Source organism: Eptatretus burgeri, chromosome 1 (genome assembly GCF_056783735.1).
Source record: "Eptatretus burgeri isolate ZD-2024b chromosome 1, Ebu_testis_v1, whole genome shotgun sequence".
NCBI classification, from domain to species: domain Eukaryota; kingdom Metazoa; phylum Chordata; class Myxini; order Myxiniformes; family Myxinidae; genus Eptatretus; species Eptatretus burgeri.
Genome location: NC_140961.1, coordinates 16,871,809 through 16,884,989, shown reverse-complemented (window position 1 = coordinate 16,884,989; position 13,181 = coordinate 16,871,809). Strand labels below are relative to the sequence as shown.

At 42.0% G+C, this 13,181-nt stretch overlaps 1 protein-coding gene across 1 annotated transcript in view; it reads right to left on the bottom strand.

Moving 5' to 3' along the window:
• The window catches only part of LOC147033942 (dedicator of cytokinesis protein 1-like), a 681,090-nt gene that overhangs the window by 426,006 nt on the left and 241,903 nt on the right, over positions 1-13,181 (bottom strand). The window contains exons 20-21 of the mRNA XM_085873660.1: positions 10,573-10,662; positions 6,175-6,275 (exon numbers count right to left, since the gene is read on the bottom strand). Coding sequence (XP_085729786.1) covers positions 6,175-6,275; positions 10,573-10,662 — 191 coding nt within the window. The remainder of the gene's footprint in view (positions 1-6,174; positions 6,276-10,572; positions 10,663-13,181) is intronic.

The window sequence follows — 13,181 nt, the reverse complement described above, 5'->3', positions numbered from 1 at the left end:
CTTGAGCGCCCTGTGGAAATATGGGCGGGACATATTGCAGACAGAGCAGGGGTGCGAGACCGGAGAGGAGACGGTAGAAGACAGAAAGACCACCGACCTGCCTGTGGTGAGAAAGTGAGAGGCCCAAAGACTCAGCCTCACCGTGGGAGATGCCAATGATCCGAAATGCCTTGGTTTCCACAGCATGAAGCCAAGAAAGGTGAGAGGCAGGAGCACCAACTCAGACTGGCTGTGCACCTCCATCAGGCTGTGGAAGAAAGCTTTGTAAGTGGTCAGGAGCTCAGATGGGCCAAGGAAGGACTGCATGACAGAGGATGCCCAGGCGGTGACTGGCTTTGGAGGCCAGGTTGGAAATGTGGTTTTCCCAGGAAAGATATTGGCAGATAGTGAGACCCAGAAGCTTGAATGAAAGGAGTTCTTCCAGAGGATTGTCGATTAAGTTCATTGTAGTCCGCACATTAGTTTAGCCGGGAAGTTCGGGAAGTGTTGAGATTGTTGAGAAAAAATGGTACTTTCGGAGAGACATAGTGAGTGAGAGATTTCTCAGGATTGAAAGATTTGTTACGTGTTGAACCAGTTTAAATTGGGAATGCAAATTTCATATATATATATATATATATATATATATATATATATATATATATATATATATATATATATATATATATATATGAAATACCCTAACATATATATATATATATATATATATATATATATATATATATATATATATATATATATGTATACCCTAACCCTAACAAATCTTTGTCTAAATCTAACAAATATATATATATATATATATATATATATATATATATATATATATATATATATATATATATATATATATATATATATATATATATATATATAAATATATATAGATAAAAACAAACACGAAAAATAGTAACCGAAGCTTTTCGTGCTGCACTCTTCTATTCCGGGTAAGATCGCAGCAAGTGATGGAAGAAGTGAAGGCGTGTGCAAAATACGCAAGTCTCTATAAGGTAGACACTGATTGGTTCAACCGTAATGACGTCACAGTTCATCCGAACGCCCATTTGTAGGCTCATCATCTTGACCTTGGGGCGGACTGTACCCAAGGAGACGGCCCGGAAATATAAAACGAACGGGAGGTACGTTCTGTGAGGAGAAAAGTGTAAGTGGAGAAAAAAGTGAAAGGGTGAGGAAAAAAGCGAAAGAGGAGAAAGGCGGGAGAGAGGAAAGCAAAAGAAAACAGGGTGAAATAAAGCCAGGGAGGGAGAAGAGAACGAGAAGTAAGCTTGAGAAGGGAGCAAGAAGCGGGTGTCTGACCAGTGCCAATAACGAGACTATTCGTCCTTCCCAGTGCTTGGGCAAGCTAGCGTGTGGTGCATGTGTGGGTGTCTGACCAGCACCAACAAAGAGACTATTCATCCTTCCCAGTGCTTGGGAAAGAGAGCGTGTGGTGCGTGTGGTGCGTGTGGTGCGTGTGTGGATGTGAGCAGTGCCGCCAACAAGTGAGGCACGGGTCGGTCAACAACAACACCAGGGTCTAAACCCGCGACAGACGATCTCGGTGCCCTCCAGACGTCGACTGGCTTTCAAGACTGTTCGCGAGAGGGTGCACGGCAAAGCTGGGTGCTGGTGATGGACGTGACACGCACGCACGCATTTCAGGACGTTTTTGCTTCATGGACGACTTTCTGGTGAGCGAGACGATTCTCTCCCTCCCCCTGAATGATCTGCTGGGTACCCTTGTCTGTGTTTAGCTGTAAGTCAACCCCTGATAAGCATCTGCTCTTTGTCACTTTCCTGGCATTTTGATTGATTTTGCTTTGAAATTTATTCTTTCATTTACCTCAGAAAATAAAAAGTTCTTTCCATTTATTTATGGAAAGACCTCGGAAGGATGACAGGCTGAGTCAACCCCCTGGTGTGTTAATTCAGCGGCCGAAGGGGCTTGAACTCAGGACCCTCAGATCCCAAGCCGCCACCCTAACCACTGACCCAACACCAGACTAGCATTTTGGCTGAATGTTAATGAATAGCATGTCAATGGAAGCAGTACCTTCACTTTAGATGTCCATATTCTCCGACGATTTTCATCTTTCGGGAATACATGAAGGCTGACACCATCTTTGGTTGTATTGCTGCATCCTGCTACGATACATCTTGCAGGCATTTTCGAAAGTACGGCTAAAACGATTTAAAACTATCGCGAAACAATCACTGGTATGAAGACGATCACAGAGATTGCACTAACATGTGCAAAATGCATTTGAACGTACTTTATAAGGTGCGTGACATCTCGACTAGTCAATCCACTCTGTGCGAGTTACTGTATGTGACATCACGCAGAGATTCGCTGAAGTCCATTTATTTTAGGGGCGGGGCATAGCAAGTTGTGAATAGCTCCAGAAATTATCGAAATATTGCTGTAATTATCCCATTTTTGATTAAAAAAAAAAACATGGGTGATTTATTTACTGGGAAGGTCAAGTTAATTTATAAATAACAAGTTTATTTTGCATGTCAAGGGACCTTGAAGCGGCTCATTCCGTGCTGCAGGGATAACCGAGCGGAGTTATCGCCGACCTCGACGGTTCAGTTTTACTTATCGGGTGTTTCAACCCACTATCAATTCCTTACGTGATGCAAGATGGAAATTTCAACCAGAGGAAAGGACGCAACGAAACGGGAAACAGTTTGACAAGCACTTTTAATTCGCACGCAGACAAGCACGTATTTTACAGTCATACAAAAATGCACATACACAGTCAAAGCAAGAACAATACGCAGAGTTAAAACTGAATACAGCAATGTACAAGCACTTATACGGGTTTACTTAATAGACTGGCGCCACACACACACATTTACACCAAAAGCAAAGAAAATACAAGTCACCCTCACAGGCAAGGAGGCAGACAGGTCCGTGGACCAAATGAACGTGGGACCTGGGTGATCGGCCCGGTCCACGAGACCGAAGGGGTCTTACCTGCGCCCTCGTAGCGCGATGGCGGGCTAGCCGCAATGTCCGCGTAACGCGCATGACTCCGTGCCCCTGGTATGGTCGGTGAGCTCCTTTGGCGTGCGTTGCGCAGGAACGTGTTGGTCGGCACCACGGTTGGGTTGGGGAACGGACGGGGTTACCGGCGCCATCTCGGCGCGGATAGGGGAAATTGTTGATGCTCGGGGTGGGAAGAGGGGAATGGCGGACACTCCGTCCCGCTAGCGAGGTCTCGGGACCGCACCGACTCCGGCGAACTCTCACCCCCGAGTCCTCTTCTGCGTCCCTGCTCCACTCCGCGACTCGTCCCTTGACCTCCACTCCAAGCTCCGTCCCCTTCGCCGTCCGATCCCCGCAAACACACGACTCAGACTCCACGACTTCCGACTAGCATCACTTTCTGCACCCCTTTCTGCACACACAAGCTGCGTTGTCCTCACATCTTTATAGACCGGGGGAGGAGCTTGTATGCAGATTCGTGGATCAAAATGCACTTGGAGGCGGGGCCACGCCACCCGACGTTCAGCCATTGGTCGGGAAAAAAGGGGCATGAGCCTCTCCTGATCCGAATTCCCTCCTAAAAGGAACACATTCACAGCAGGTTCGGAGGCGGGGCCATGCCACCCAATGCTCAGTGATTGGATGGAAGAAAAGGGGCGTGAAGCCTTCCTAATCCGCTTCTCCTCTCCCGAAAGGATCCATGTGCATTCATGGCTTGACGCGTTCGGCAAGAATCACCGAACGGGCCCTGGACAGCACGACGTTCAGTGTTGACAGGTGGTGTGGTTGTTGGTTGTGGAAGGAGAAAGTCGAAGGTGATGGGGGGTTTGCTGTGGTGATTTGGTTGTTGGCGGGCATCGTTTGGGAATGACGGTGAAGCGATGTTTGCGGGATGGAGTTGTGGAGGTAAAGAGGTGAAGGTGGTGGTGTTTGAGTTGTTGGCGGCTTAATGGTCCAAATTAACGATAGAGAAAGAAAAATGGCTAACTCAAAGCATCGCAGCTCGGATGAGTCACACATATTCCCCCTAAACAACAGGTGTGGACTAACTACACATGAACTTATCGATATATCTAACCTGAGGACCTTTGTGGTGTATTGCAAATTTCCACAGCCGTAACAATATATATATATATATATATATATATATATATATATATATATATATATATATATATATATATATATATATATACATACATACATATATACATATGTATGCATATATATATATATATATGCATACATATATATATATATATATATATATATATATATATATATACATATATATATATATATACATTCATATACATACACATATTTAAAGCAACCATGAAAGGCTACCAAAGATAAGCCATTTTGCTGTTTCAAACCCTTCCCAGAGTTCCTCCGCAGCTATAAAGACATTCACATATCGTACGCACATGAGAATCACAATGCTACACACCCCCTCAGCTGCCGGACTGGTTTCATCGCTTATTGGGGAATTATCAGCGACGGCACAGTCAGAAATGCATAACAACGATGCTCCCAATAATGTCCATATGTAAACATCAAAAGCAGTCAATATGTAAATGAAAAACGAAGACCAACTCACATCTCTCACCTGTGAATGGAGGGCATAACCAATTCTCTCTAACCTCATCAATTAAACGCAGGTGGTTCGGATTATATAAATAAATCGACTTCTCCCATGGCGCTCCTAAACACACCCCTCATCCCCCTCCCGCAATGGCAAGCCCTCAGTCAATATTTTCTCTTACTATTCAAACTCCATTGCATTGGTAAATTAATCCTCACTATAACATAACAAGGCAGCATATGGTTTTTCCCACCCACAGGGTGGGGACAGGAAATCTCTGCAGATTGAGAAGGGTGCAGGAAAGCCAGCGGGGCAGGGTATGCGGTGGTGAATGGTTTAAAATAGTGAGTTGAGGTGATGCCAGTTTGGGTAGATATAAAACTCGAAAGCTCCCGCCCTTCCCATCCCTGCAAATCCCGTCCCCACAAATCCTTTCCACATCCACTTTGAGAAAAAATAAGATTAGGCGGTGTAACGAGCGAGGAGGGGGACATTGTTAATGGGATATTCATCACAGCAGCTTTTTTAGATGCTGAATTGTGAATGATATACAACACCACACTCAGAGGAAGATCAAAATAAAAATGCAAAATGGAAAGCGTGTCCATTCAAAATTCATAGCCGTTTATATTGAGACATCTTCTTCAGATGTATTCAGGGACAGACGCAGTCTAAAATTGAAACAGAGCTCCAATCGGCCAAACAATTAATCAATATTTTTTTGATTGGCAAAATGTGACTTATTCACATTTCTGTTCCCATGCATCACCTGGTAAATCTTCTGGTGTACAATTTATTGTAGGTTTTATATTCCACAATTATTTGGGGCTGAGTTGTTACTTTGAAGTTCAGAAATGATGGGTAATGTACTCCTTTTGGGGAAATAACATTTTCTTGTGTCGGCTAGCTCAGCAGATTTCACAGGCCTGGGTGTAATCCGCAAAACACGTGCAATTACATTCAAACCCCTCACCCGGGTGCAATATTGCTAATAACTCGGTGTGAAGATTGATTCAATACCAGAATATCTAGGCCACAGATCGCTTTATGCAAATCGGGATCATCCACATTGAATCCCCAATCAGAGGAGTCAGATAAAAATCTGCCATTTGAGGAAAAAAGAAAGGGAATAATAAGAATAAGCGGAAGGCCTCAACCAATCATTCGACAAAGTTTTCTCCTTTGTCTATTTTAAAAATGTGGATTCAACTCCAGACAATACATTCCGATGAAATATCATGAAAAATTTAATACCATTGTCAAAGTTGATTACTCGTAGAAAATTTGCACGCAAATGACTTTCTGGAAGTGATGCAGTGGCAATTTGTACACAAGTTTTGCAGCACACCGAGTGGTTGGTATGTGGAATGGTGTCATGTCAGGCAGTGAATTGGAAGAACAATGGAACACATTCAAGAATACATGTGTGAAATGGCCAGAGGGATAAACTGATACAGATAGTTACAATCTCATATACAAGGCTGGTAGTCGACAATGTGATTCTCACCTATTACATGGGAAATAATAATAATAGGACTTAAACTGTCCAAGGAATTTTTTGTTTAAACTGAAATTGATATTATATCAGCATTTTACTCACATGTAAGCCAGTGTTGCACTGAAATGTTGGCCGGCGTAAGCCTCAAGCACGGGGTTGAACTGGCGAAACTTGCGGTCGGTGACCAGCGATATGACATAAATCTACAGCAAAGATGCAGAATCGTAAAGAACCCTCAACAATGTCACCAGAGAGAGAGAAAAGTCAGCCTAACTCGCTCAATCTCAAATGAAAAGCAATCTGTGAATGGTAATGAGAGCGGCAGACATGCAACGTTGCCGACATCAAAGCAGCAAGTGAGTAATAAGTATACATCCTCATCTTAATGTAAAAAAAAAAGTTGTGAAAACCCCAAAATAGCTCATCAAAACTGGTGTAATATCTGGACATGGCTTGAGGAACATTACATGTACAATTTGGGAGGTGGGCATGGGGAGGTTATGTGAAGGGAAACGTTGGTACACAAGCTACATCTTGGTCAATTCATAACCCAGATCATGCTACATATTTGTCAATTCACAACGCGGATCATGCTAAATATGTCACTTCACCATCCGGATCATGCAACATCTATCTATAATTCCAGCAATCTGTGTCTGTGTGTGTGTCTGTGACCGCTGTTTCTCGACAACCACTGGTCCAATCTAATTGAAACTTGCCAGGTATATTGCTGGGGACCTGAGTATGTGCCTTTTCAAGGTGTGATATTAATCGGACAAGAGGTTCCCAAGTTATGGCCATTTATTTACCAAACCAATGAAAAGACATGTTGCTGCGTAGGTATGGCCGATGGGGAAAGGGCACCATAGTTGCCGTGGCGTAGGAGTGGCAATGGTCAATGGCAGCGAATGTCATGGCAAGCAAATACAGGGAGGTAAACTTGATTTTTATTTGGATTTTAATTAACTCTGTGTGTGTAAGTATCACAGCAGTTGTTACTTCAATGAAAGCGATAATTTGTGGAATGCATGTGAACATTCCGTACGGGCACGCACCACTTCCGGATAGTGATGACTTACTGCATTCTAATAATTTCTCGATTTATTATGCGCATTTATAGATAAACACAATGCAGCAATCCAGTCGTCGTTTATGAGAGCGAAGGAACAGCCTGTGTCGTTGTTTGAAAGTTTTTATTTGGACGGGGGGGAGGGGGGTTTGCACGTACGGCCACACATGTATGGCCACGAATGTACGGCCACACGAGAGCAAAGGAACAGCCTGTATGGTTGTTGTTTCTGGCATGCGGTTTGAAAGTTTGTTTGTTTTTGCACATACGGCCACGCACGTACGGGCACGTACTAGTATTTGTCAATTCACAACCCAGATTATGCAAAAATGTTTATCAATTCACAACACCAATCATGCGAAATATTTGTCAATTCACAACGCAGATCATGCTAAATATTTGTCAATTCACCACCCGGATCATGCGAAATATTTTTCAATTCACAACCCAGATCATGCTACATCTTTGTAAATTCACAACCAGGATTACACGACATATTTTCCAGTTCACAACACGGATCATGCTACATCTTTGTCACTTCACAACCCGGATCATGCTACATCTTCGTCAATTCACAACCCGGATCACACTACATCTTTGTCAATTCACAACTGGGAACACGCTACATCTATCTCAATTCGCAACGTGGATCATGCTACATCTTCGTCAATTCACAACCCGGATCATGCTACATCTTTGTCACTTCAAAACCCGGATCATGCTCCGTCTTTTCCAATTCACAACCCGGATCATGCTACATCTTTGTCACTTCAAAACCCGGATCATGCTCCATCTTTTCCAATTCAGAGCCCGGATCATGCTACATATTTGTGAATTCACAACCCGGATCATGCTACATATTTGTCAATTCAAAACCCAGATCACACTGCATATTTGTAAATTTAAAACCTGGATCATACTACATATTTGCCAATTCACAATGCGGATCATGCTACATATTTTCCAATTCACAACCCGGATCATGCGACATCTTTGTCACTTCACAACCCAGATCATGCTACATATTTGTCAATTCACAACCCAGATCATGCTTCATATTTGTCAATTCACAACCCGGATCATGCTCCATGTCTGTCAATTCACAACCCAGAATATGCTAAATATTTGCCAATTCACAACTCGGATCTTTCTAAATATTTGCCAATTCAGAACCCGGATCATGCTACATTTGTCAATTCACAACCTGAATCATGCTACATATTTGTTAGTTCACAACCCGGATCATGCTACATATTTGTCAGTTCACAACCCGGATCATGCTACATATTTGCCAATTCACAACCCGGATCATGCTACATATTTGTTAATTTACAACCTGAATCATGCTACGTATTTCTTAATTCACAACCCGGATCAGGCTAAATATTTGTCAATTCACAACCTGGATCCTGCTACATGTTTGTCAATTCACAACCCGGATCATGCTAAATATTTGTCAATTCACAACCTGGATCCTGCTACATGTTTGTCAATTCACAACCCGGATCATGCTATATATTTGTCAATTCACAACCCGGATCATGCTATATATTTGTCAATTCACAACCCGGATAATGCTACATATTTGTCAATTCACAACCTGGAATCATGCTATATATTTGTCAATTCACAACCTGGATCATGATACATATTTGTCAATTCACAACCCGGATCACGCTAAATATTTGCCAATTCACAACCCAGATCATGCTACATATTTGTCAATTTACAACCCGGATCATGCTACGTATTTGCCAATTCACAACCCAGATCATGCTACATATTTGTCAATTTACAACCCGGATCATGCTACGTATTTCTTAATTCACAACCCGGATCATGCTAAATATTTGCCTATACACAACCCGGATCATGCGACATATTTGTAAGTTCACAAACTGGATCATGCTACATATTTGCCAATTTCCAACCTGTATTCACGAGGGAATGGTGTGAGGAGGGCCTAAAAGCGAGATAAAGAGAGAGGGAGAGGAAGAGAGAGGAGGGGGAGTGAGGAGGGTAAAGAGTGATGCCTCACCACATGTCACTCTGCACTCTGTGAGGGAGGGATGCAAGGAGAGGGGTGAAAGCAAGGAAAAGGAGGAGGGGGCAAAGAAGAGGCAGAGAGTGAGAAAGCGGATGATCAAGAAAGGGGAACAAATCTCTATAGACTCCTGGAGGGGGGTGCGAGGAGTGCGGTCGGAGCGAGAGAAAGTGAGGAGTGGGGAGTATGTGTGAGGAAGAAGGGGAGAGTGACGCTTCACCACACATTGCTACATGGGAGCGAGAGTGAGAAAGAGAGAGAGGGGGAGAGAGAGTAAGGAGAGAGAGTGAGGAAGGGAGGGGGTGAGAAAGGACTCAATGCATGTTACTATACACTCTATGAGGAGGGGTGCGGGGAGGGGAATTGGGAGTGAGAGAAAGAGAGAAGAGAAGAGCGAGGAATTAGGGGAGAGTGAGGAAGTCTGGGGGGGGGGGGGATGGGAGTGAGAGAAAGAGAAAGAGAGAAGAGAAGAGCGAGGAATTAGGGGAGAGTGAGGAAGTCTGGGGGGGGGGGGATGGGAGAACGACACCTCAAAAATTGAGTGGAAATTTTGCAAAGGGTAAATGAATTAAAATATGATAATAATTTCCAATTCTCCCTTGAAATCACAGTTCACTTGAGCTCATAGTACTCATTCTACTCCTCCCATTTTGTTAATCGTTCCTTTAATTTGATCTTTAATTTCATTTGTTTTGGCTTCCTAACTCCAGAGATTTGCCTCACACTTTCAGCACATTTTCATTGTACTCACAGTTTCAGCACATTCTATAATCTTTTCTTCACTCAATATAATTCTCAGAACAGGAGGAAAAGTTAAGCTTAATGCTTTGGCAATTTGTAAATATGGAGGAGAGGATCACAGCCTTGCTTGATTAAATTAAATACGTAAATCATTATTTATTAAAAAGAATCATTAAGCATAATATAAATTCATGAAAATTTTCATATTTCACTCCAGATTTCAACAATTAATTGGAGTACATGCTCTTATCTTCAAATCCGAAGACACATTTTGATTATACACTTTAATTAGTTTGTGAGAGGACATTATGGGTCCAGGTTCCAGGTTCCAGGTTCCAAGGCAAGGCATTTTTGAGCAGGGCGAAACAAATGGCGGCTTAAGACCCCTGGTGAGGAAGAGCGGCCTGACCAAGGATAAGCCTATTTTTGTTTTTTCATGATGAGATGAGTTATTTATCTGCAAAAGGGGTGTTTAAATTTACCCAAATATCCAATTTTTATTCAAGCACTCCCTTGGACTTCCCTTCGTATGCTCGCAATGTTTCGGCCCGTGAGCTTTCATCGTTTTGGAGTTCTGGAGATGATACAATGAAACACTGAGACTTATTATATGTAGAGATTACCAACACAAGCCTGTAAAGCTTACCAGTGCATCAAACACGAGGATGTCATATCTGTCACTGTCAGATGTTTCCATCATGATATTGAAAAGCGCATCAAGTGTATCTTGAAGAAACTGCAAAAAAATGAATTAACCATTTAGTTACTCGAACAGTGCAATATTTATGGATGGGAGGGGTGGTAGAGGTGGGGTGTGGGGTGGGGGGGGAGAGCATGCACATTCCTCTGAAGTTGGATATATGCACGAGAGGTGTGTGCCTTATTATAAACAAAACGATTTTGCTGTTTCCAAGCATACAAATATCAAAACGCAGATTGAATGCAACATGGAGGCAATTTAAGGAGTCAGCAGTAAAGCCACAGCGAAATACACTATTATATAAATTACCATCAGTTTTTCTTTTTTTTCGCAAACTGACACATGCACTTGATGAAGTTAATGGTCTGGTCTTTAGTAAAATGTTTACCCTGTGTGCACGAAGCGAAAAGTGAGGTTTAGCAAATAGTTCACTTTGTCTGTCTCAGTCTGCCGACAGACATTAGTCTATGGTCGAGCAACTACTTAATTTCAATTGAATTTTATATTTGAACTGCAGAACAAGAATTGGAACACAACCCTGAAGTTTCGCAGTAATTTACCTCTGAATTTGGTAAATTGTATGGAATTTTGTCCTGAGTGCCCATGCGCACAGATGAGTGAGGAACTTCTTTTTTTTTTTACTCTGTCTGCCTGTCTGATATTCAAACAAAACTGAAAAACATTCTAAACAGGAAACGTACTGTTTTTCAGGCCATCATAAAGGACGCAAACAGGCAAGAAGAGCTGATTTAACATAGTAAATAAGGTGGACTAAAAAAAGACGGTGCATCATTGGTGGTGAACATCCAAAAAATGCCTTTAAAACCTTTATTTTAAAGTTTAATTATATACTTGACCACTGTAGAATCTTCTTGTCACTTCCAACAGACTAAAAAGGGTAAACTGTTTAGTCTGTTGGAGACCTTTTTTGGTCTCCTTTATGGTCTTGGGGTCTTTTTGGAGGAAAGTGAGACCTTGCCACTTCAAAAAACATCCAGTTTTGCAGTACTTGGACAAAATATTATGCCATTTTATGCCATCTTTACCAAACAAATGTGTCACTAGCACTCTCAGAGTTAAGAAATATTGTGATTCAGACAAAATAACTGCTCGAAGGAAATATAGATCGTGCTCGGAAACACAAATCAAGAGTTTAAAAGAACCTCCCCATGTCCTTTTTATCAAGACTGAATGGGATAAGCTGTTCCATGAACTCTCTAATTTTATGAGTATTGATGCCTTTGTCAGGTAAATAACTTCAACTGTGAAGCTGTAGGATAGTTGCTGAAACATTGGCAGGGTATTACTTCAATCTCTGGTTTAGTATTCATCTTCAATCTACAGGAGATTTGGATTAAAGTTGGTTCATTCTGATGTAGTGGACACAAGAGACATAGTTCTCTTTTGTTTCCACTACATCCTGCATTTACACAACAGGATATATTTGCCGATTCATAAGCAACACACACTGTCATCCTTCACAAGTATTCACTTCATTGTCGAGTTGAAAATGAAACAGATTTTCCTACAAGGTTTCAGTTTCCGACTCAGAGGTGCACATTATTTTGCTGCGACCGAACAGTTCATCAAAAATAAAATTGTGAAACATTGTCCCAATGAAGTTGAGCTCGCTTTCAATATTTGGCAACCAAAAACCATACGTCTGAAAGTGGAATCACGAGGCACCTACAATCTCGTTTTGTCGAATTTCATTCCAAATGCAAACAGTGCGTTGGCCGTGATGGGTACTTTCCATCACGTTACCATTTAAAGACGGGGTACCCAAAGGAACAACAAAATAAATACCTCCTTGTTCACTTAAACTACCTCTCACTTTCTCTGATGGAGCCATTATAATTAGTTGTGAATAAACTGTAGTAGCAACAAGTCGAAAACAGTGGTGCCAAAGCTGGCTGTTGTTGATGCAAACTGTGGTGATAATCGGAGAAATCTCTGCAGTACCATGAATCATCAAAAGAGGAAGTGTGCAATGCTGACTGAGTCGGCAGAGCAGCAGTAACTGCTGACAGACATGGAAACAAAATTATTAAATGGTGGTGGTCTAATGGTGAGGACAATGGATGAGCATAACAGCATTTGCAGATTGAAATCTGGCTGAAGGCTTCAGAATTAAGAACTCGGATTCGAAGCTTCGAGAGATCCAGGTTATCCAAAGGTAATTGTTGTGTCATTTTTGGATTGCTGGTTTAAAAGCAGTCTTGCTCTTTCATGACCTTCAGAGAAGAGTGGGGGGGGGGGGGGGTGGTAAATCTATCAGCATCACCTGGTCTATGCATGTTGCCAGGTCATCCACTGTGGTAGAACATTTTATATATAAATATATATATATATATATATATATATATATATATATATATATATATATATATATATATATATATATATATATATACACCTTTGTTGTAGGAGGATGCCATTCACCCCATCATGCCTGTACTGCACCAACCCCTGCAACCATAATCACACCACATGCAAGCTACCTTCAAGTCTTGCAACGATCCCTATAACCTTGCATCTCCAATGCATTTTGGAAC